The sequence below is a fragment of the Erinaceus europaeus genome, chromosome 15 (genome assembly GCF_950295315.1).
Source record: "Erinaceus europaeus chromosome 15, mEriEur2.1, whole genome shotgun sequence".
In the NCBI taxonomy this organism is placed as follows: Eukaryota; Metazoa; Chordata; class Mammalia; order Eulipotyphla; family Erinaceidae; genus Erinaceus; species Erinaceus europaeus.
In genome coordinates this window covers 18,194,898-18,219,197 of record NC_080176.1, presented here as the reverse complement: position 1 = coordinate 18,219,197, position 24,300 = coordinate 18,194,898, and the positions used below count along the sequence as shown (strand labels likewise).

At 49.2% G+C, this 24,300-nt stretch overlaps 1 protein-coding gene across 7 annotated transcripts; it reads right to left on the bottom strand.

Annotated features, from left to right (window-relative positions):
- Positions 1-77: 77 nt before the first annotated feature.
- SGF29 (SAGA complex associated factor 29) lies at positions 78-22,018 on the bottom strand. 7 transcript variants are annotated; one of them, XM_016193218.2, is made up of 11 exons: positions 21,836-22,017; positions 16,313-16,402; positions 9,882-9,957; positions 8,636-8,737; positions 8,372-8,444; positions 2,274-2,338; positions 1,474-1,603; positions 1,259-1,405; positions 1,138-1,173; positions 900-1,062; positions 78-280 (listed from the first exon to the last, which is right to left on the bottom strand). In XM_016193218.2, exons 2-11 carry the CDS (start codon positions 16,385-16,387, stop codon positions 164-166), a joined length of 984 nt encoding a protein of 327 aa, XP_016048704.1. In that variant the 5' UTR covers positions 16,388-16,402; positions 21,836-22,017; the 3' UTR covers positions 78-163. The 7 variants fall into 7 exon arrangements, with proteins under 7 accessions (XP_016048704.1, XP_060028990.1, XP_016048703.1 ...); XM_060173007.1 differs by lacking the exon at positions 21,836-22,017 and adding an exon at positions 2,885-2,951; XM_016193217.2 differs by lacking the exon at positions 8,636-8,737 and having other exon boundaries at positions 8,372-8,591; positions 21,836-22,018.
- Positions 22,019-24,300: the final 2,282 nt, after the last annotated feature.

The following is a 24,300-nucleotide window of genomic DNA, read 5'->3' as shown; positions in this document are numbered from 1 at the left end:
GCCTGCCCTGTGTATGTGTGTGTGGGGGGGCAGGGGGAAGAGAGGAAGAAAGGCCTGGAAGAGTCAAACCCAGGACACACAGGCAAGGGGAAAGATTTATTTGGTCACAAAAATCTTTCACATTCCCCTGGGATTGGCAGGAGTTCGTGTCAGCCAACTCGCTTCACTTTTTCTTGGGCTCCTTACAAGCCACCACGTACCTCTGGGCCACATTGAGGGGAGGGGAGTAGCCATCTGCATAGGAGGTGTCTTCAAACAGGACCGAGTAGTCATCCTGGGGCTGCGGCAGGGGGCAAGGTAGGGTGTCAGGGAGCCCCAGACAAGGACCCCTCAGCCCAGGCTGATGGGAGTCTCTAGGGTGCGGGTGCCCAGCCCCTCCTGTCCCATCCTCACACGTCAAGATGCCTGCCCCACCCCTCACCCTGTCTCTGCAGCTACTGAGATCTTTCCTGGGCAACAAAGGTCCATGGACAGGGGATACAGAGACGCATCTGCTTCCTCTTGGGGCCCTTGTGTTCTAGGGCTCAAGGACAACCAAGAGGACAGCAGGTAGGGATCCTGGGGAGTGAGGGGAGATCTGCCTTCACTGCGTGCTGCCCAGAACATGAGGGAAAGCAGAATGCAGGAGCCGAGGCTTGGCGCCTCCCACCTCATGCCAAACACAAGGTCAGAGAGAGACAGAGTAGGCCCCTTTTTCCAAGGCTCACAGAGGCTCTGGAGGCTGGACAGAACCCCGGAAGACAGGGATGGAATATGTCCTGAGGCAGCTGGCCCCCACATGGGGCCCTCCTGGCTCGTCTAAGATGAAGACAGAGGGGAAGGAAGTGGACATCAACCCCCAGGACCTGCCGGTCAGACCGATCCTGGTGTCACGTGGTTTCTGGGGGGGGGAAGCTTACCCGCTGCGGGGGCGTGTGGATGAGGGCGCGATAGAAGCAGGTGGTCTGGGGGTAGAGGGCCAGCACAAGCTGTTCCTTCTGGAACAAGGCTTCTGGGTCCGTCTCGGGGTTGGCCTTCCACTGGGGCAGCGGGATGATCCGCCTCCGGCTCAACGTGTGTCTCCTGGAGGGAGCTCGGGTCAAGCCGGCTGCCTGGCTGGTCCCCCAGGCCCCTTCCCCACCCCCGGCCAGCACTCACTCTTTGCCTTCTTCGTCAATGTCGTCGACCTCATACCTGCCAGTGAACAGAGCGGAAATGGTGGGCTCGGGAGGTGCACCCCACGTCGGAGCTCCCTGACAGGGGCTGGCCATCCACTCACTTGTTGGTGGCGTGGCTGTAGCTGACCACCTCGGCCAGGATCCACTGCTCATCCCCATCCACGGCTTTCACCCGCGCGGCCACCTTGTCTCCTGGCTTGGCCACGTAGTCCCCAGAGGCGGGAATGGCCCCGCAGAGGGGCGGGGGCCTGTGGGGGGGGATCAAGTGTTGGCTCCGGCCTCCCCTGCTGCCGCCGCCCCCAAGGCCCCCCCTCACTTGTCACCGGGCTTCCCGATCCACAGGGGCAGGGTCATGGCCGACTGCTGCAGCAGGGTCATCAACACGCCCCGACGCATGGTCTTCCGAGGGGGCTCCGAGTCGTTGTACAGGCCCGCGATCTTGGCGGCTGTGGGGAGGAGTGAGCACCCGAGGTGACGAGGGGCAGCTGCCAGCCCTCCACACCCTGCGCTGAGCTGTGGGAGCTCAGCCCAGGACCCCCCACCTTCTGGGGGAGCACCCAGGGCCCAAGGGAGCTAGGCCCTCCCACTGTCAGGCTGCACCAACAGATCCATGAGATGGGCTGGGGGGGACGTGGGGGGGAAGGGGGCCTACTGGGGCGTCAGAGCTGGAGTCCCATTCTGTCTCTTGAGCTGGATGCTGGGAATCTCAATTTAGTTTGTGACATGCGCACATTAAGGGAACGCAAGGGGAAGTCACAAAAACAAAACACATGCAACTATGGAATGTGGATGCCTGACCACCTCCTCAGGCTTGTACAACCTTCACGCAAACCCAGCTGGCAAGTGAGGCTCGCTGTATGGGGAGGTGGCCTGCCGTGGGGTCAGGGCAAGGACAGGCTCCAAGGCACCCGGGTGTGGCTTTGTATGCAAAACCAGGCCAGCGTGTCCCCCACAGGAGGCAGCCGAGGGAGGGAAGAGTCAGAGGGGCAGGGCTCCTGGGCCTCCCCATCACACCAGGCTGGGGTGCCCGGTTCTCAGAGCTGCAGGGAGCCGGGTGCTGTCCTCAGGGTCTCCTGCTTGGCCTGTGGAAGGGACGCTCCTCTGGCCTCCACTCACCTATGCGTCTCTCTTCCAGCAGAGATTTGATTTCAGCGATCTTATCTAGGGCCTTCCGGAGGATGCTGAGGGCGAAAAGGGCGAGGTCTGGATGAGGCACAGACTTTCTTTTTTGGCTGTGGTGGGCTGGGTGGTCCAGACCACACCGCTAAAAACCAGAACCCCTAAGTCTGTGTCTTTTCAAGCAGAAACGTGACAAGGCAGTGGGGAGAAGCGGGGAGGCAAAGTAAGCATAGAGAGAGAGCGCCATCTGAACTACAGCGACTGACAGAAGGAACACTCAATAAACACTGCTGAAGGGGAAGCCTGGGGTCTGACCAGGTGGGATAAGTTAAAGGAGGCACGCAGAGGACTATGGGGAGAGTTGGGGCCTGACTCAGAGGAGGGGTGCTGGAGAGGGATTGCATCCTTGAAAGACAGAGGTCTCAGGGCCTTAGTTAGGCCAGAGGTTCTAGAGCAGCCAGGGCCCTTGCCAAGAGGAAGGCTTCTTTATCTGTGACCTGCGGAATCTTCTGAGAGAATTCAACGGCAAGAAGCAGCACCAGGCCCACTCTGCGGCCTGTTCTCCTCTTCCACGGCCAGGCCTCTGCAGACCTCCAGTAAGCGCTTACATGTTCTGGATGTGGTGCAAGAACACAGCAGGACAGTGTCCCAGGAGGGGTCTCAGAGGGCACAGCTCTAGACAAGAAGATGGGTTGGGGAAGCCTCAAAGAGAGAACTGGAACAACCAAAGCAGGAAAGGAGAGCCCCCTCCCCGCCCGCCCCCCCCATCTGCTGGGGGTGTCATGGTTCAGCATGGCCACCACTGGCTTTTGAGCACTGGGGACACGGGCAAGCAGGCATTTAGGGGAGCAGAGCAGGAACTAATAGCCAAAGACAGACAGGGGTCCTGGGCTGGGGAGAAAGCATAATGGTTCTGTGAAAGACTTTCATGTCTAAGGCTGTGAGGTCCCAGGTTCAATCCCCAGCACCACCATAAAAAAGAAAATGAATAAATAATTTAAAAAGAAAGCGGGGGGGGGGGGGGTAGGGCGGTAGCGCAGCGGGTTAAGCGCACATGGTGTGAAGTGCAAGGACCAGCATAAGGATCCCGGTTTGAGCCCTGGCTCTCCACCGGCAGGGGAGTCACTTCATAGGCAGTGAAGCAGGTCTGTTGGTGTCTCTCTCCCCCTCTGTTTTCCCCTCCTTTCTCCATTTCTCTCTGTCTTATCCAACAACAACAACAACAACAATAATAACAACAACAAAACAAGGGCAACAAAAGGGAAAATAAAAAGGAAGAAGTTCTCTGGGGTCTATTTGGAGGACATAAGTCTTTTATTATTATTATCATCTTTATTTATTGGATAGAGACAGCCAGAAATCAAGAGGGAAGGGGGTGACAGAGAGGGAGAGAGACAGAGACACCTGCAGCCCTGCTTCACCAGTCACAAAGCTTTCTTTCCCCCTGTAGGTGGGGACTGGGGGCTCGAACCCAGGTCCTTGCACATTGTAATATGTGCGCTCAACCAGGTATGCCACCATCTGGCCCTGACATAGACTTTTTTCAAATTTTTTTTTATTCTCTTTATTTATTGGATAGAGACAGACAGAAATAGAGATGGGGGAAATAGAGAGGGAAAGAGAAAGAGACACCTGCAGCCCTGCTTCACCACTTACAAAATTTTTCCCCTGAAGGTGGGGACTAGGGGCTCAAATTCGGGTCCTTGAGCATCAGAACACACACGTGTGCTCAACCAGGTATACCACCACCCAGCCCCTGGATGACACAGTCTGCATGTCCTGTCCAGAAAAGGTGTGAGAAGTAGAGAAAGTGGTTCTCAGCGCTGGGTGGCCAGAACCCCCTGGGGTGTTGAAGAGAAACAATTCTCTTTGGCAACAGTCATTAACACATGGTGTTGGTCTGATCTTTAGCTTCCAAGTGTCTTGTCAGCAACTCTTATCACTTACACTGTGGAAAACAGCAGTAACTTGGCTCTGGAGGAAAGCAGAGCAGAGTCCACTCCGGCCAGTGTGACAGCGTCGTGTGCCCATGGCACTTGGAACACTGCCAATCCTGCCAAGTGCAAAGATCTGAGCACAACCATGCAGACACACCCAAGCTGAAGGCCAGGTTACAAAGGCCACTGGGCTATCAACTTCAAAATGTCAAAGTTGGGGTCGGGTAATGGCACACCTGGTTGAGCACAACCATAACAGTGTGCAAGGACCTGGGTTCAGTTTCCTAGTCGTCATCTGCAGGGAGGAAGCTTCACGAGTGGTGAAGCAGTGCCACAAGTTGGTCTGTCTGATTCTGTCTCTCTCTCTCCCCCTGCCCCCGCCTTGATTTCTCTCTCTCTGTATATATGTATACAGAGGTCATGGTACCTACTTTAGCAGCACATGGACTAAAATGAAATGGCACAGAAGTTCTCATGGCCCCTGTGCAAGGAGGAGATAAGAATTCACGCAGCTTTCCATGAAAAACAAAGCTGGGGCTGGGTGGTGGTGTACCTGGCTGAGCACCTATGTTATAGTGTGCAAGGATCCAGGTTCAAGCCTGCAGGGGCCCCCACCTGCAAGGGAAAAGTTTCACGAGTGGTGAAGCAGATCTTTCTCTCTCCCTCTCTATCCCCTCTTCCTCTCCGTTTCTGGCTGCTCCTATACAATAAATAAATACATAAAGATAATACATTTTTTATTTAAATAAAAAAATTTTTTAAAATATTTTTATTTATTTTATTTTTGAGAGAGATGCAGAGAGAGACACACACAGAGAGAAACACCAGAGCACTGCTCAGATCTGGCTTATGGTGGTACAGGAGATTGAACCTGGGACTTAGGAGTCTCAGGCATGAGAGTCTGTGTGCATAACCATTATGCTATTTCCCCCACCCAAATAAATTTTTTTTAAAAAAGAATAAGAGAAAAAAAAAAAACACCCTAAAGTCAAGGTCATGAAAGGCAAAGGCAGCCCTGAAACTGTCCTAGGCTGAGATGAGCTGCAAATAAGAACATGAGATTGAGGCCAGATGGTGGCGCACTGGGTTGAGCTCAAGGACCCAGGTTTGAGCTCCCAGACCCTACCTGCAGGGGGAAAGCTTTGTGAGTGGTGAAACAGTGATGCAGTTGTCTCTCTGTGTCTCTCCCTCTCTATCACCCTTCCCTCTTGATTTCTGGTTGTCTCTATCCAATAAATAAATAAAGATAATTAAAAAAAAAAACCATGAGATTGGTTAGTAATTTTATATCTTAAAAAGACAAAGCTGGGGTCAGGTGGTGGTGCACCCAGTAGAGAGAAGTCACCATGTGCGAGGACCTGAGTTCAAAAACCCCAGTAGGGGGCTGGGCAGTAGTGCAGCGGGTTAAGTGCACATGACATGGCACAAAGCACAGGGATCGGCGCAAGGATCCTGGTTCAAGCCCCAGTTCCCCACCTGTGGGGGGGGGGGTCGCCTCATAAATGGTGAAGCAGATCTGTAGGTGCCTAACTTTCTCTCCCCCTCCCTGTCATCCCCTCCTCTCTTGATTTCTCTCTGTCCTATCCAACAACGACAGCAGTAACAACAACAACAATAATAATAACAAGGGCAACAGCAAAAAAAACTACAAAAATCCCAGTAGTAGCCACCAGCAGGGGGAAGCTTCACAAGTAGTGAAGTAGGTCTGCATGTATCTCTCTCTCCCTCTCCCCTCTCAATTTCTCTCTGTCCTATCAAATATGAAAAGAAAAAAAATCATTTATTAATTAAACAGTTTTGTGGAAGCAAAACATTGTCATTTTTAGAGCCATAAAAGCTTCTGGTCACCTAGCACGGACACCCACCTCTGATGGACAGCCAGACCACAGCCACCCTTGGAGATGGCCCCACCCAAAAGGCCCGAAGTACTGGCATCCTACATGCTCTATACTCAGGTACAAAACACACACACACACATCATATATATATATCATTAGTAGCCTGGAAGGTGGCACAGTGGATAAAACATTAGTCTCTCAAGCATGAGTTCATGGGATCAATCCTAGGCATTGCATGTGACAGAGGAATGCTCTGGCTCTTTCTTCTGTCAATAAACAAATCTCTAATAAAATAAAAGAAATTCAACGTGTGCAAAGGCACAGGAACATAAGGTCTGCCTATATGAACGTTTGGAAGTCTGAAAAAGCGAGGTGGCAGTGGCACTCTATGAAGTCGGAGCAGCAGTTCTGAAACAAGCTGGGGAGCCTTTCACTCTAGGTAAGCGGGGCCCACAGTAGTCCCACAGCAGTCTAGTTTCAGAAGCAGCCGCACTGGCCTGCCAGGAAGGTTTGCCTCTCATTCTCCTGTTGGTGTGAGTCACTCTGAGGGAGTTATGATGCAAGACTAACTCCCAAATGAGCGAGCGGAGTAGGGCCAGATCTGGTCAGGGAGGAGCCGGAGTGGGGAAGGGTGAGCTGGTAAGTGGAGAGAAAGTAACAGCCCCCCCCTTCCCATGAGAATTCGCCGTCTCTCCCCTCGAAGCCGATCCCACCCTTGGTTTGCTCCTCAGTCTGTGGAAGGAGCTTCGTCAGTTCCCTTCGTCGGAGCTGAAAGGCTAGGCTTCTTCAACTTCTTCCTGTTCAGCTGGTCTCCAGTTTGACCTCAGACTCTGGTCCTCAGCCCATCTTTGCTTCTCTACCTCTGTAGTCAGAACTTTGCCCAGCCCATTCTCCAGTCAGCAGCCGGGGGTCTCTCTATCTCCTCTGGCCCCGTGTGCCCCCAAATCCTGTTCTCACAGGCACATGTCCTGACCCCCAGGTACCCTGTCTGTGTGCCCTCTCCCCACGCCCAACCTACATCTCTCCTGCCTAAGGCCCTCCCAGACCCCCAGGCACTGGGAGCCCCAGCTCCACTGGCCCAGCAACCACACTGCCCTGGAACTTTTGGGGGTGTCTTTCCTTTCTGAATTGAGTACCCTTAAAGGCAGCAGGATCCGTTATCTTTGTAGCATTCTATAGGGACAGCCCAGGCCAAGTGCGGGGTTTGCAGAATCACTGGCAGCAGGGAGGGAAGCTCTGGACTCCTGAGTACAGGGCAGAGTATGCGAAGGGAAAGGGGTCCCCAGCACTCCCCATAATGTTTAGGCCTGGCATGTCAGCCATCACCCACACAGTGCAAGGTGTGCTATGGCACCAGCAGGCTTAGTGAGTCATCAGAATACTTTCTCAGGTGGCAGCCAACATAACAGATTGAACAGGAGGGGGGCTGGGCTCAGCGGCACGCCAAGTGTGAGGCCCTGGGTTCAATCCCCAGCACCTCAGGAGAATAGAGAAGAAAAATACAGAGTATCATAAATAGCAGAGCAGTGTGCTGGTCTAGAGCTCTCTGAAAATAAGTAAATACACCAATACTATAAAAATAAATAGAACAGAATGTATGCCTTAGCAGTAACAATTATTACACTTGCTCCAGTTCTCTCTCATACGCACGCGCGCACACACACACACACACACACACACACACACACTAGGCAAGGCCCTCGGGAGTAAGGACTCTGCTTTTAAACTGGACTCTCTCACTTACTAGCTGTGTTCTCTCATGCCTCAGTTTCCTTACCTGTGTAGCATGTGGACTGCTCTGATGATTAAATGAGGTAGACACACAAAGCCCTTGAAGTAGTGCTTGGCACACAGTGAGATGACACAGGAAACACCAGGATTATCATCACTATTATTACTACTACCACTGCTACCAGAGAACATGCTCCCTGCCATGGTATCGGCAGAAGAGCCTGAGAAACTCCACTGTTATTAAAGACCTTTCCTCACTCTACGTTCTGTGGGGAGTTAGTATTACCATTTTAATGACTGAGTACTAAGTCTTGGCTAGAGGCAGCCCAGGGTCACATGACTGCTAGGCCGTAGCACTGGGATGTGACCGAGGCCTGGCTGGCATCCTTAAACAGTCCAGGGAGGGTCCAGAAGAGGGTCCTGAGAGAGAGAGAGAGAGTGAGAGAGAGCGAGAGAAAGAGAGAGAGAGAGGGAGGGGTAGGAATCTGCTTGTTTGCGGAGGACAGGCAAGTGGGGTTTGTGGTCCCTGGCTCCTGCAGCCCAGCCTGGGGGGCGCAGGGGTGTGGGCCACCGGACAGTCAGTACTCACTTGCACTCGGCCTCTGCATCAGCCTTGGCGGTGGTGTAGAGGCCCCGCAGCTTTGTCCGGTAGTAGGGAGAGACTGTGGAGTGAAGACAGGAGGAGGAGGCGGGGGTGAGGGAAGGCTGGCAGGAACAGGCCACAGCGTCCGGGACTCTGGGATGAGACTGTGGGAGGCGCTGGGAGGCCGTGGACTGAGATCTGATCTTGGTTGGCTCCGAAGAGCTCCCTGGGGACCAGGAGAGGGCTCAGCTGGTAGAGCATGCGCCTTACCATGCAGCTTGTCCCCGGCACCACATGGCAGCACCGCGGACAGCACCAGGGCACTCCATGGATGGGGGAGCGGCGCTCTGGTGTCTCTCCCTCTTTCAAAAACTAAAGAATAAGAACGGGGTTGAGGAGTGGCTCAGAGGTTTGGCACATGTGTGAGACTGAGTGCACTCCCTGGCACCACATTTTTTTTTTAAAAAAAAAAGCTTTTGTGGGCTGGGGAGATAGCATAATGGTCATGTAAAAAAAGACTCATGCCTGAGGGCTCTGAGATCCCAGGTTCAATCCCCAGCACCACCATCAGCCAGAGCTGAGCAGTGCACTGGCCTCTTTCTCTCTGTGTATCTTTCTTTCTGTATCTCTCTCATTAAAAGGGAAAAAGGGGGGCCAGGCAGTGGCACACTTGGTAGAGCACACACTTCACAGTGAGCAAGAACAGGAGTTCAAGCCCCTGATCCCCACCTGCTGTGGGGAAACTTCATGAGTGGTTAAACAGTGTTGCAGGTCTCTCTCTCTCCTCCCCATATCCCTTCCCTCTCAACTTCTGTTTCTCATCAAAATAAAAATTGTAATATATATATTTTAATGTGCTCTAGAGGTGGACCCTGCTCACTTGGCAGAGATCATCACCACATACACATCACTGTGACATGACAAGAACAGAACATGTCTGTCAACAGCCAGGAAAACAGAGAAAAATTCTCAAAACTGCTCTGAACTGGAAAGCAAGCACTGGCCCATGAGCCTGCCTCTCTAGGGCCACAGGCACAAAAAGCCTGCCAGCTGGAGTGTGTGTGCCCACCCAGGGGTTTTCCTCCATGTGGCCTAATTTCACTGACTTCCCAGCACAAGAGGCGGGAGATTGTCAAGGCTCCTTAGTGCTGGGCAGTCTGTCATCTGTCTCCTAGCTTGTCTCTGGTCCTTCCGTCTAAAGGACTTAAGAAGCAATTTATTTTGGATAATCGCAGATACACACAAAACATTCTTGAGACGGTTTAAGGGTTCGTTTCCAGATGGGCAAGAAAGCGCATTTGGAGAACGTATGGTTTTGCCATGTGTGCGATTCAAGGTTAATAAGCCTGGCCCCCCACTTCATTGAAACTCTCGTGCTGTGGTTTCTTTCACTTTGACTCTCTCTCTCTGGCTCTGTCTAAAATTAAAAAAAAAAAAAAAAGAGAGAGAGAGACAGTTGTGCACCCAGACCAGCCCCCTCCCAGAGTTTGTCCCCACCCTGAGCCCAGCGACTCACTCTTGTTCTCCGTCTGCATCCGCTCATGCGTCTTCTGGATATTCACTAGGTTGTGCTCACTCCTCGAACGTTCTTCCTGCAATGAAGAGGCCAACGAGACATGAGGGGGGATTCCCAGGCCTGCTGTGGTGCCCAGCACCCTATGCCACAGTCCTTCTAAGTGTGACCCTCCATTCTGAACCCCAAATTCAGGGTAAGTTCCAAGGACTTTCTCCCTGACTAAATCAAATGCAAAAGGCACTAAGGTGAAACAATCAGTTCCACATGTAATGATCCTCTTTTATCAAAAAGAAATTGAGAGGGAGTGGGAGGAGAGAGAGAGGGCGAGAGACCCCCAACACTATTTCACCGCTTATGAAACATTCCCCTGCAGGTGGGGACCTGGGGATTGAACCTGGGTCCTGCCACAATGTGTATGTTCAGCCAGCACCTGGCTCCTGTAGCATTCCCTTTACATGATGCTCCCCTGTGGTGCTGGGGATTCTTTTTTTTTTTGCCTCCAGGGTTATCACTGGGGCTCAGGGCCTGCACCACAAATCCACTGCTCCTGGAGGCCAACTCTTCCCTTTTGTTGCCCTTGTTGTCTACCATTGTTGTTGTTAATATTAGTTATTTATTTTTAATATTTATTTTATTTTGTTGCCCTTGTTTTATTGTTGTAGTTATTATTATTGTTGTTATTGATGTCGTCATTGTTGGATAGGACAGAGAGAAATGGAGAGAGGAGGGGAAGACAGAGAGGGGGAAAGAAAGATAGACACCTGCAGACCTGCTTCACTGCTTGTGAAGCAAACCCCCGAAGGTGGGGAGCTGGGGTCTCGAACCAGGATCCTTACGCTGGTCTTTGTGCTTTGTGCCATGTGCACTTAACCCGATGTGTCACCACCCAGCTCCCTTTTTTTTTTTTTTTTTTCTTCTTTTTACCAGACCACTGCTCAGCTCTGGCTTATGGTGGTACAGAGGATTGAACCTGGGACTTCAGAGCCTCAGGCATGAGAGTCTCTTTGCATAACCATTATGCTATCTACCCCGCCCAGCTTCCCTTTCTTCTGCGGCCATAGTTAACGCTGCAGCGCAAGCTTAGAGCCAGTAAGCATGAGGTGTCTTCTCATGAGTTGTCTGTGTTTAGAGTTACTTATTTATTAATGAGAACAAGAGGAGGACAGAGAGAACCAGAGCATTACTCTGCAACATTTGATACCAAGGGGCGGGGTGTCAGTGCACCCAGTAGAGCACACATTACCCTGGATAAGGATGCAGGTTCAAGCCCCTGGTGCCCATCTGTTGGGGGAAGCTTCATGAGTGGTGAAGGAGGTCTGCAGTTGTTCTCTCCCCCCCCCCCCATCTCTCTCAATTTCTGTCTCTATCCAAAAACAAAAACAAAAACAAAAGCAAAACATGTAATGTTAAGGATCTAACTTGGGACTTCATGCGTGACAGTACAAGGCTTTACCCTTCTCTTCACTGTGCCACCTCCCAGGGCACACAGGCTGTTTTTGCTTATTTGTTTTCTTTGCTTTTTAATTTATTCATTTTAGAGAGAGACAGAGAAATGGAGAGGGGCAGGGGAGACAGAAAAGAGAAAGATAGGGGGTCGGGCGCTAGCGCAGAAGGTTAAGCGCATGTGGCATGAAGTGCAAGGACTGGTGTAAGGATCCCCACCTGCAGGGGAGTCGCTTCACAGGCGGTGAAGCAGGTCTGCAGGTGTCTATCTTTCTCTCCCCCTCTCTGTCTTCCCCTCCTCTCTCTATTTCACTCTGTCCTATCCAACAACAATGACATCAATAACAACAACAATGGCAACAAAAGGAAAAACAAACAAACAAAAGAGACAGAAAGACAGACATCTGCAGGCCTGCTTCACTGCTTGCAAAGCTTTCCCCCTGCAGGTGGGGACTGGAGGCTTGAAACTGGGCCCTTACATTCTATAATATGTATGCTCAACTAGGCACGCCACCGTCTGGCCTGCAAGCTGGCTTTTAAGTGGATGCTCTGATTTTTGTTATTCTTCTTCTGTTTCTTCCATTCTCTGCTTGTAAAGTTTTCCTTCCTCTGCAGCCCAAACTGCCTTTTCTTTTTCTGCTGCAGCTAACAGTCTCTGCCCTTTTTTCCACTGCTCAGACTCCACTTTCTCTGCTTCCTTCACTGCACCACATCTCCTGCCAGTGGAGGACATTCAGGACCCCCACATCCTCCCTCAGCCTCTTGTGATCTACCTCTACACCAGCCTTGAGGGTCTGCAGGGCATTCCACCATCTTTTAGCTTGTCTTTCAGCCTCCAGCTGGTGGGCACAGCAGCTCCAAGTTTGTGTTGCACGTGATTTAAAGCCTCTTCAACAACTGACAAAACAATTACTCGTGGCCCACAGGCATCCATCATCTGTTCAGTCTGGCTTTCCGGCTTCTCACAGTGGTTACTCCTCCCACTTCTCCATTTGCTGACTCTTTCCTGCTATAGCTGGACTCCCAGGTTCAGACTCACAATCCAACCCACTGAAGCGTGTAGCGCAGCAAGGCGCTACCATGACCCTCTGTAGGACTGGGGATCGCCTCCAAAGCTCTGGACAACGTACAGATGATGAGCTCTGCTCACTGTGATCCACTCCAGTTCTGGACTCACTGCTGCAACTGTCTGACTTTATCTTTAGACTGTTTTTGCAGTACCAGAACAGACCCCCACCCCCTTCTTTTTCCTTCACAGTTCCTTGACCAAGTTTCTTCTGTTCACAGTCTGATAAGCTCTTACGAAGTTCTGCAATTTCTTTCATGGCATTCTTTGCCTCTGAAGTTTGCCATCCACTGATTTAGTATCTCACTTTTTTTTTTTTCTTATTTAAAACCAGAGCACTGCTCAGCTCTGGCTTATGATAGTATGGGTGATTGAACCTGGGACTATGCAGCCTCAGCTATGAGAGTCTCTTTGCATAACCATTATGCTATCTACCCCTGCCCCAAGACATAAGGAAGTTCTTTTTATTTTATTTCATTTATTTATTTATTTATTTAACCAGAGCACTGCTAGCTCTGGCTTATGGTGGTACAGATGATTGAATCTGGGCCTTTGGAGCCTCAGGCATGAGAGTCTCTTTGCATAACCATTATGCTATCTACCCTCTGCCCTGTCTCACTTTTTATGAGGAGAGCTTCCCAGAAGAAAAGGGCAAATGACTTGGACAGAATATTCACCACAGAAGAGATCCAAAAGGCTGAGAAACACATGACATGAAAAAATGATCCAAGTCTCTGATTGTCAGAGAAATGCAAATCAAGACAACAATGAGATATCACTTCACTCCTGTGAGAATGCCATACATCAGAAAAGGTAACAGCAGCAAATGCTGGAGAGGGTGTGGGGTCAAAGGACCCTCCTGCACTGCTGGTGGGAATGTAAATTGGTCCAACTTCTGTGGAGAACAGTCTGGAGAACTCTCAGAAGGCTAGAAATGGACCTACCCTATGACCCTGCAATTCCCCTCCTGGGGATATATCCTAAGGAACCCAAAAAGATCCATCCAAAAAGATCTGTGTACACATATGTTCTTGGCAGCACAATTTGTAATAGCCAAAACCTGGAAGCAACCCAGGTGTTCAACAACATATGAGTGGCTGAGCAAGTTGTGGTCTATATACACAATGGAATACTACTCAGCTGTCAAAAATGGTGACTTCACCTTCACCGTTTTCAGCCGATCTTGGATAGACCTTGAATAATTCATGTTGAGTGAAATAAGTTAGAAACAGAAGGATGAATATGGGATGATCTCACTCTCAGGCAGAAGTTGAAAAACAAGGTCAGAAAGGAAAACACAAGTAGAACCTGAACTGGAATTGGCATATCGCACCAAAGTAAAAGACTCTGGGGTGGGTGGGTGGGGAGAATACAGGTCCAAGAAGGATGATAAATGACATGGTGGGGGTGGTATTGTTAAATGGGAAACTGGGGAATGTTATGCATGTACAAACTATTGAATTTACTGTTGAATGTGAAACATTAATTCCCCAATAAAGAAATAAATTAAAAAGAAAAAAAAAGAAAAGGGCAAACGGAAGTAATGGCCAAGAAAGCAGTGGTAAACTCATCTCCATGGCCGTCCATAATACCAAGGCTAAAGAGCAGAAGACAACACAGTAACTAGCGTGATCCGGGAGGTGGCACAGTGGCTAAGGCACTAGTCTCAAGCATGAGGTCCTGAGTTCAATCCCCAGCAGCACATGTACCAGAGTGATGACTGGTTCTTTCTCCCCTCTCCTCCCCCTCTCGCTCCTATCTTTCTCGTTAATAAATAAATAAAATCTTAAAAAAAAACAGTAACTACCTCCAGCAGCCTGGCCATGGGCCCTAGGAGATTCACACGGCACTGGCAGCAGCGGTCAGAAATTACGTGTGCGGAGCCTGCACTGAGGGGGTTATGGAGCAGAGACCCTGGTCCCCAGGGAAGCACTCTTGACCCCCTCTCCATAGTCTCTCCTTCAGAAAGCCAGCTGACTGGGCCTGGGAAGTGGCGCAATGAACAGGGCTCTGCACTTGGAAGCATCAAGTCCAAGTTTGATGCCTCACATCCCGTGTGCTGAGTGATGCTTTGGTTCCCTCTCCCTCTTCCTCTTGTATTAATACACAAAAATATTTTATTAGAGAAAAAGGTACCTGATTGGGGGAATTACTAGCAGTGATCAATTGATATTTTCTTCTCTCTCTCTCTCTCTTTTTTTTTAATTGACAACACAGAAAGAGAGCCAGATCATCACTCTGGTGGGTGCACAATATACTGGGGATTAAACTTGAGATCTCTGGAGCCCATCAGGAGTAGGAAAGGTAGTTGAAAAAAAGCATTTGATAGCCATGATTGGAAAAAAAATAAAGCATTACTTGAGATCTCAGGGAGATAGCATAGTAGTTATGCAGAAAGACCTTTGTACCTGAGGCACCAAAAGTCCCAGGACCACCAGAAATCAGAGTTTAGCTGTGTCCTGGTAAAATTAAATAAGTAAATAAACAAACAAGCTTGGGGACTTGTACCTCCAAGTCCAATATTCTAACTACAGGACCACCTGCCAGGCTGCCAACTGATTCTTTGCTTTTCTCTTCTCTGGCTTAAGCTCACATTTATTATTTTATTTTATTAAATATTTATTTATTTACTGTTTCACATGAACTAAAGGGCTCTGACCAGGGACTAAGCAGTGGCACACCCAGTTGAATACACACATTACCATGCACAAGGATCCGGGTTCAAGCCCTCAGCCTCTATCCCTACCTGCAGGGGGGAAGTTGCATGAGCAGTAGAGCAGTGACATAAGTCTCTCTCTCCCTCCCTCTTCCTCCTTCCCTCCCGCTCACTTTCTCTCTATCCTATTATTGTTGTTATTGCTGCCTTTGTTGGGTAGTGTGCGGGCCACTGTTGCTCCATATTGTCCTTGGGTTCCCTCCATATTAAAACCTAGTAGTTACAGATGCAGTACAGCTGCACCATATCCTTGAACAAACAACACTAAGTTAGTCAGCAGTTATTCTGCAAACTGAGGTCATGGCAACCTCAGTACCCAAAATATGTTTAACCAGCAAAAGACTAAGTATGATCAAGGACCGTGGTCATAGACCTCCCTGACAAACTGATTTGAACTTTAAGTAAACTCTAACTGACCCCCTCCCCAACATGTATAAAAAGAACCTGTCTGCATTACTCAGGGCTCGCACGCCACTACTGGGAAGTGCATGTAGCCCAGGCTTAAGCTTGATTCAATAAAGGCTGTTTGCTTTGACATGTGGTTCTGGCCTCTGCTCTGCGCGAATGGGATCTAAAAAATCTGGGCATAACAGATAGGACAGAGAGAAATGGAGAGAGGAGTGGAAGACAGAGAGGGGGAGAGAAAGACAGACACCTGCAGACCTGCTGCACCGCCTGTGAAGCGACTCCCCTGCAGGTGGGGAGCTGGGGGCTCGAACCGGGATCCTTATGCCGGTCCTTGTGCTTTGTGCCACCTGCGTTTAACCCGCTGCGCTACCTACCGCCCGACTCCCTCTTTTTTTTTATTTTTGGTTTTAGTTCACGTTTTCGAATGGGGAAGACATAGCTAATGTGAAGATGTTGTGAAGTGGATGGTGGAGATGGCTGTGTGACTCTGAACACAGACAAGCCACTGAGTTGAATCCTCCAGGGGGCGGAACTGCTTGGCATGTGACTTACAACTCTACAAGGCTGTTATTAAACAAACAGAAGCATGAAATCCTGTTCATGAAAGAGAATCCTAAGGAATGGTCGTCACCCCCCCCCCACAGCCTCCTCCTCCTCCTCCTGCTGTCACCTTCATCACATCCTCACACTCTGAACACAAGCCCACCCACCCTCCTCGACTCAATACTGCACACTTTCCATGCTCCCCAAGGAGCAGAGAGCGGTGTTTTTTTTTTGTTTGTTTGTTTTTTGTTTTACCTGGGTTTGTTTGATCAGCTGGTGGAGCTCTGTGAGAAGTTCTGCAATCCGGGAGTCAGCAGAAACCAGGGCCATGGTCTACAGTAAGGCCTGAGGGAGTGGAGAGAAGAGAAGCCTTTCAGTGGCTGTTAAGCATGGAAGTATACCAGGAAGATAGCGCAGTGGGTCAGAGCACAGGGCTTGCATGCTTGGCCCTAAGTTCAATTCCCTGGACCACCATAAGCTATAATTGAACAGTGCTCTGATCTATTTCTCGTTCATAAATAAATAAACAAATAAATAAAAAAAATCACCGGAGTGGTAGGGGAGCCAAGGCCTATGCCATGAGTTGCTACACATCATGACTTTTCCAATCGCCCAATGTTACGGGGGTGGGGACGGAGGCAGACAGTGAGAGAACCAGAGTACTGCTCTGGGACACATGATGCCAGGGATTGAACTCAGGTCCTGATGCTTAGAGTCCAATGCTTTCTCCACTGAGCCCCCCTCCTGGGACACCATCTTAAAAAAAATTCTTTTTTTTTTAAATTTATGAGAGAACCAGAGCATCACTCTGGCACATGTAATAGCAGGAATTGAATTCAGAATCTCATGCCTGAGAGTCCAATGTTTTATCTGCTGCACCACCTCCCAGGCTGCCGTTTCTAATGTGACACTGTTGTGAAGTGTCAAGGTGAATGACAGACTGCTGTCACTGTGCTTGCTGGCCATCCTGCCTGGAAGAGCCAGCTCACCACACGGCTTTTTAACAGGCCACTGCTCTTCCTGATCTACAAACTGTCAAAGCTGCTGCTCTGTCCCCCAACCTTAACGGAAACAGCAGCATTTTTCTTATTCCCCAAACCCCCTCTCTCTTCCTGGGAGTCCTCCTAAACCACCCAGATAATCAGTAACTGTCCAGAGCACTGGCCACCTCATTTTCCCCCCACAATTATTCCTAATTCAGATAAAAAAAAATAGTATAACAACATCAAAGGATATCTTCAAGCAAATTCCAACAACCTAAGATCATTTTATTTTTACTGATTTTTTTCTTTTTTTTGATTGGACCACAGCTCAGCTCTGGCCTTTGGTGGTGTAGGAGACTGAACCAGAGACCTTGGAGCCTTTGGTATGAAAGTCCTTTGTGTAGCTCCTGTGTTACCTCCTTGAGCCTGAGATGATTTCCACTTGGTAAGCCGCCACCTCCGTGTGAGCGGTATGGTCACAGAGTGTATGTCCCTGGCCATGTACTCTCTTTTGAGATGACTTCCTATTTATGTGGAATCCCCTCCTCAGCCTTCCGGTCCCTTAAGTACAAGATTTGAGTCTTAACTGTCTTTGCATCTCGGCGATCAATTAAGAGCCTGGAATGCAGTCAGGCTGGGCAGCCATGTGTCAGAAACTACTCGTTCATGCAGGAGGAGGGACAGACAGAAGTGTGGAGTCATTCAGAGAAGCGAAGTCCAGCTCCTGCCTTACAGCCATGAAGGAAGTGGACCCACATGCTTGTCTGGGGAACAGAGACAGCATGGCTATAAAGACCTCAAGAAGCCAGATGTTCACTCTGGGGAATTCCTTAATCTTTGTGTCTCAACAGAAAACAAAAACAAGCACTTGAGGCCAAAGGGCAGGGCCTGGGATAGCGCCTGTGCTCAAGGAAGCAAAGCTGCCCCTCATATTTAGAGCTGTGGGCCGGGGATGCACTGAGAACAGCCACTGAAGAGGGGGGCAAAGAGAAACGTTGACACGCCCCAGGCCTGGGAAAGCAGCCCAGAAATGATAGACATGGGCCACACCATTGAAGGCCTCCCTCCTATTTGAGCTCTGCCCACTGGGTGGCGCCCTGCCTGGAAGAACCACCTCATATTTTTATTATTATTTGCCTCCAGGGTTATCTTGGGGGCTCGGTGCCTGCACTACAAATCCACTGCTTCTGGGGCAATTTTTTCCCCCCGCTAGGACAGAGAGAGGGGAGGGAAACACAGCGAAGGAGAGCGAGAAAGACAGGCACCTGCAGACCTGCTTCAAGGCTTGTGAAGCGAAGGTCCCCCAGCAGGTGGGGAGCCAGCTGGGATCCTTAAGGCGGTCCTTGTGCTTCCTGCCACGTGGGCTTAACCTGCTGCGCTACCAACCAACCGACCGCTGTTTTGTCTTGTTTTGTTTCTTGCCTAGAGGGTTATCGCTGGAGCTTGAATCCACTGCTCCTGGAGGCTCCCTTTTGTTGCCCTTGTTGTTTATCATTGTTGTTATTATTGCTGTCATTGTTGTTGGATAGGACAGAGAGAAATCAAGAGAGGAGGGGAAGACAGAGAGGAGGAGAGAAAGATAGACACTTGTAGACCTGCTTCACCGCCTGTGAAGCGACTCCCCTGCAGGTGGGGAGCCAGGGCTTGAACCAGAATCCTTCTGCTTTGTATCTGTACTATGTGCCCTTAACCTGCTGTGCTACCACCCAACCCCCTTACTTTACATTTGCTGAGATAGAAACCGAGCTCCAACCCTGAGAGGCTAGGAGCATCCCAGGAGGGCGGGCCTGGCACAGCTGCTCAGGTGACCTGAATGCCCGCCCAGCACGTGCTCCCCAGGCGTTCACAGTGCTGTTTCCCACACATCTGGACTCCATCTGAGTCTGCAGCCTGGGACCACAAACATATGACATCCTCCTGACCTCCCCGGCCAAAATAAAATTCCTATCCTTTACTGCCCCATCTACAAAGGAAGACAGTGTTTCAGTTGTTAGGAGAGCAACACGCGGGTGCTGAAGAGAAAGCATATAGGTTCTGCAAAAAGCCTTTCATGCCTGAGGCTCCCAGGTCCAAGGTTCAATTCCCTGCACCACCATAAGCCAGAACTGAGCAGTGCTCTGGTGTTAGTCTCTCTTATTAAAATAAAAATAAGTTGGGGGTCAGGCGGTAGCGCAGTGGGTTAAGCTCACCTGGTGCGAAGCACAAGGACCAGCATAAGGATCCGGTTCTAGCCCCCGGCTCCCCACCTGCAGGGGAGTCACTTCACAGGCGGTGAAGCAGAACTGCAGGTGTCTACCTTTCTCTCCCCCTCTCTGTCTTCCCCTCCTCTCTCCATTTCTGTCCTATCCAACAGGGTTATTACTGACACTGAGGTCCAGTAATAACCCTGGAGGCAAAAAATAAGTTAAGGTGGGGAGAGGGAGAGAGCAGCATGGAAACCTGGAACTGACTTAAACTCTGTATATTCTTTTTTTTATTTTAAAATTTTATTTATTTATTTATTTTTTAATCTCTTTATTGGGGCATTAATGTGCTCTGTATATTCTTAATATATATATATATTTTATTTTTGGTAGAGACAGAGAGAAAATGTTAGGGGAGAAGGAGAGAGGGAGAGACAGCTGCAACACTCCTTCACCACTTATGAAGCTTCCCTCCAGCAGGTGAGGTCTGGGAGCTTGAACCTGGGTCCTTGCACATGGTAATGTGTACGTTCAACCAGCTGCACCACCACCCAGCCCCTCGTATACGCCTATTATCTTATAGCCTTGCAAACCACTAATAAAACTATATATTAAAAAAAATAAACAAGTACAATAGAAAGAAGTTGTTGTTGTTGGAGTCAGAGCACTGTTTAGCTCTGGGCTATAGTGCTGCTGGGGACTGAACCTGCGAGCTCAGAGCCTCAGACACGAAAATTGTTTCTAGGAATATATATATACACACATACACACACACATACTATATACCTGCCCTTGCGCTTTGCTCCATGTGCGCTTAACCTGCTGCGCTACAGCCTAACCCCCCCTAGACTTTTTAAAAATTGATTTAATGACAGACAAGACGGTAGGATAAAAGGGGTACAATTTCACACAATTCCCACCGCCAGAGGTCTGCATCCCATCCCCTCCATTAGAAGCTTTCCTTTTTTTTTTTTTTATTGCTTATCCAGGTGCACCACCACTTGGCCCCATTATTATTACTATTATTATTATCTTTATTTATCAGATAGAGACAGCCAGATAACAAGAGGGTAGGGAGAGATAGAGAGGGACAGAGAGTGGTCCAGGAGGTGGCGCGGTGGATAAAGTACTGGATTCTCAAGCATGAGGTTCAATCCCCAGCAGTACATGGACCAGAGTGATGTCTGGTTCTGTCTCTTCTCCTAGCTTTCTAGTTAATAAAATCTTTAGGGAGTCAGGCAGTAGCGCAGCGGTTTAAGCACAGATGGCACGAAGCACAAGGACCGGCTTAAGGATCCCGGTTCGAGCCCCCAGCTCCCCACCTGCAGGGGAGTCGCTTCACAGGCGGTGAAGCTGGTCTGCAGGTGTCTGTCTTTCTCTCCCCCTCTCTGTCTTCCTCTCCTCTCTCCATTTCTCTCTATCCTATCCAACAATGACAGCATCAACAACAACAATAATAACTACAACAATAAAACAAGGGCAACAAAAGGGAATAAAAATAAATAAATAAATGAATAAATAAATAAATAACAAAAGATATATAGCAAGACAAACGGTTTCATAATCAGGAACCCAAAGGTAAGATTATAGCAGATGAGATTTGAGGTCTTCCTGTGGGAAGAAGCTAGGAAGTCTATTTTAGGTATATTCCAAGGGGCCCATGACTTTAGTCCTTTTGCCTGAGCCTGACAGCTAACATTCAGGTAAGCTTAAAAGGTGTTGTCTGGGGAGAGGGTGTGAGAGTTAGAAATGAAAGGAAAAGGGGAGATAGAGAGAAGAGAGACAGAGAGATATCTGTAACCCTGTTTCACCACTTGTGAAACTTCCCCCCTGCAAGTGAGGACTAGGGGCTCGAACCCAGGTCCTTGTGCGTTGTAACATGTGAGCTCAACCAGGTGCACGACCACCCGGCTTCCTCCTCTTTCTTTCTTTCTTTTTTTTTAAAATAATTTATTTCTTTATTGGGGAATTAATGTTTTACATTCAACAGTAAATACAATAGTTTGTACATGCATAACATTCCCCAGATTCCCATTTAACAATACAACCCCCACTATGTCATTCATCATCTTTCATGGACCTGTATTCTCCCCACCCACAGAAGCTTTCCTATTCTTTATCCCTCTGGGGAGTGTGGACCCGGGATCATTATGGAGTGCAGAAGGTAGGTCTGGCTTCTGTAATTGCTTCCTCGCCAGACAGCCTCATGGACTCTTAAACAGTGTCCTAGTTTAATGAAGAAGTAAAAGATACCAAGAACAGCCGGCAGGTGGCGTAGTGGATAGAGCTTTGGACTCTCAAGCATGAAGTCCCGAGTTCCATCCCCAGCTTGCAGGTGCCATAGTGCTGCCTTAGTTCTGTCATCAATTCTGGTCCCGCCTTGCCAGAGTCTCGCATCCAACTGCACTCCCCAACCCGGCCGAGCAGCGCATGCGCAGACCTCGCAACAGCCAGCAGACGGCTCCAAGAGCCCCGCCCCTCTGCGCTCAGGGCGCATGCGCATTGCCCATCAGCGTCGCCGCCGCGGCCGGGGAACCGGGACGTAGAGGCGGATCCCGATCTTCCGCTCCCGCCTTTATCGCGGGTCCCAGATGCGACTTATTCCCACTTACCGAGCCACGGATGAACCACGCACGTGAGGCGAAAGTCGCGACGATAGGGACAGGCGCGTCCCTTGAGTCACGTCGCAGAGTCTGCTGGTGACAAGGCGTCTGCGCTCGAAGTTTCGCGGCACGGCAAGCACCTCACACGCTTTTTTTCCCCTTGTATGAGCGTAGTCGCCGCGCGCGGATGAGCGCTCTGCGCCTGCGCCGCCCCGCCCCTGGGACGTGCCGCGCAGCTTCTTGGGAAATGTAGTTCTCCGTCTGGCGTGTTCCCGCCGCTTTAGCCAGAGTGAAATTAACAAGGCGGAGTCCTTGTGTTTTCAGTGTCCTCTCCTGTTCCCCACAACCCTATCAAATATTAGTTGTTTTATTATTTTTTAACGAGAATATTGTTGATTGAAGAGGGATTAACGAGTACTTGGTGCTTTTTGCCTCATTTTTTTTTTCTTTATTTGATAGGACAGACACTGAGAAAGGAGTGGGAGAGAGGGAGAGAACTGGAGGTGGTATAGTGCATAAAGAACTGGACTTCCAAGTTTGAGATCCTGAGTTTGATCCCTGCCATCGCTATGCCAGAGTGATGCTCTGGTTCTCTCTCCTATCATAAATAAATAAATATTTAAAATAAATAAAATGGCTTAGGGAGATGACACAATTTGTAACAACAGATTTTCATGCCTGAGGCACCAGAGGTCCTATGTTCTATCCCCCGCACTACCATAAAACAGAACTGAACAGTGCTGTGGTAGGAAAAAAAAAATAAAAAGAGAAAATAAAATGGATTAAAATGGAGTGTGTCCTGCTTACAGTCTTCCAGAACAGTCAGGTGGGGGAAAGTGTAAATGTTAACTTCAAAAATAAGAGCCAGGTCTAGGGAAATAGCATAATGGCTATGAGAATAGACTTTCAGGAAGCTCAGAAGTCCTGGGTTCACTCCCCAGCACTACCATAAACCAGAGCTGAATCAGTGCTCTGGGGAAAAAAAATAGGATGGGGAAGATAGCATAATGGTTATGCAAATAGACTTTCATGTCAGAGGCTTCCAGGTCCAAGGTTCAATCCCCTGCACCACCATAAGCCAGAATTGAGCAGTGCTCTGGGGAAAAAATTATTATTGTAAGATAAAATAAATGAGTCAGCTACTTTCAGCAGGAGGAGGAGAGCAAATTTAGAAGTAGCCTGCAATTCAAGACACACACACACACACACACTGACAAACGATTGGCAAAGCCCTAAAAAGAGGAGGAGTTATGGAAAGGAAAGAGGGAGGGGAAGAGGGGGCTGTTCTAGTGGAAATCCAAGAGTTCTGGGGAGTATCTGTTTTGTTTTTAAAGATTTATCTCATTTATTTTTTAAAGATTTTATTTATTAATGAGAAAGATAGGAGGAGAGAGAGAAAGAATCAGACGTCACTCTCGTACATGTGCTGCCAGGGATTGAATTCAGGTCTTCCTGCTTGGGAGGCCAATGCTTTATCCACTGCACCACATCCCAGAACACAATTTATCTTATTTATTTCATAAGAGATATGTAGACAGCGAGGAGAGAGAGAGGCAGGGACAGTATTCTGGGCTATGTTGTGCCAGGGATTGGATATAGGACCTCATGCTTGCAAGTCCAGAGCTCTAACCACTGCAACTCTTCCCCAGCCACAGTGGTGACTGCTTCTCATCGGTTGGGTTGTAGCACCCCTCAGTGGTGGAGCCCTTGCTGGGAGGACAGCCCTTCCCCTCGATGACTTCCTGTTTGAAAGCTAAAGGAGTAGCTACTTCCCGTTAGGGCTTGCAATGGGGCGTGAGAGCTCCCTCTACAGGCCACCACTACTCCAATTTCACTCGAGATTTCCTTATTTTTCACACTATTTACTTTTTTTTTGTCCCTATTGTTAAGGAAGGACATCATCACATGATCCGAAGACAGCAGAAAGTGCATGAAACTCAAATGGAACCCAACAGAGAAAGAGATGAAATAAATTAACTTTTTTTTTCTTTAAGACCCCTCCCCACACACACACACACACTTTTATGAGAGAGGAAAGGAGACCGGAGCACTGCTCCAACATCAGCTGTGTCAGGGCTCAAACCTAAGGCCTCTCCTATACAAGTCCTGTGATCTACTAACTGAGCTACTTCCTCAGGTGCAAATTCATTTTAAAATTGCTTTCATAGTGGGCAAATGGGGAGATAGCATACTGGTTATGCAAAATAGCTTTCTGTGTGTAACCAGACTGGCCTCCACTGCATTTGAGGAAGTTTTGGTGCTGTGGTGTCTTTCACACACTTTGTGCCTTTCTGCCTCTCTCTAAATATATCTGAAAATGTCAGCTCAAAGCGGTAAAGCTCGGGCCAGATGGTGGCACACCTGACTAAGAGCACACATTACAATGCACTAGGACCCAGGTTCAAGCCCCTGGTCCCACCGGCAGGGGAAAGCTTCACAAGTGGTGAAGCAGAGCTGTAGGTGTCTCTCTTCCT

Excerpts from the sequence above, each read along its gene's own strand:
- SGF29 (XM_016193217.2), bottom strand. The coding sequence starts at position 16,387 with ATGGCCCTGGTTTCTGCTGACTCCCGGATTGCAGAACTTCTCACAGAG. Across the intron at positions 9,958-16,312 it reads AGCTGATCAAACAAACCCAG|GAAGAACGTTCGAGGAGTGA; the intron begins GTAAAACAAAAA and ends TCTTCATTGCAG. Across the intron at positions 1,604-2,273 it reads GCTGGAAGAGAGACGCATAG|CCGCCAAGATCGCGGGCCTG; the intron begins GTGAGTGGAGGC and ends TCCTCCCCACAG.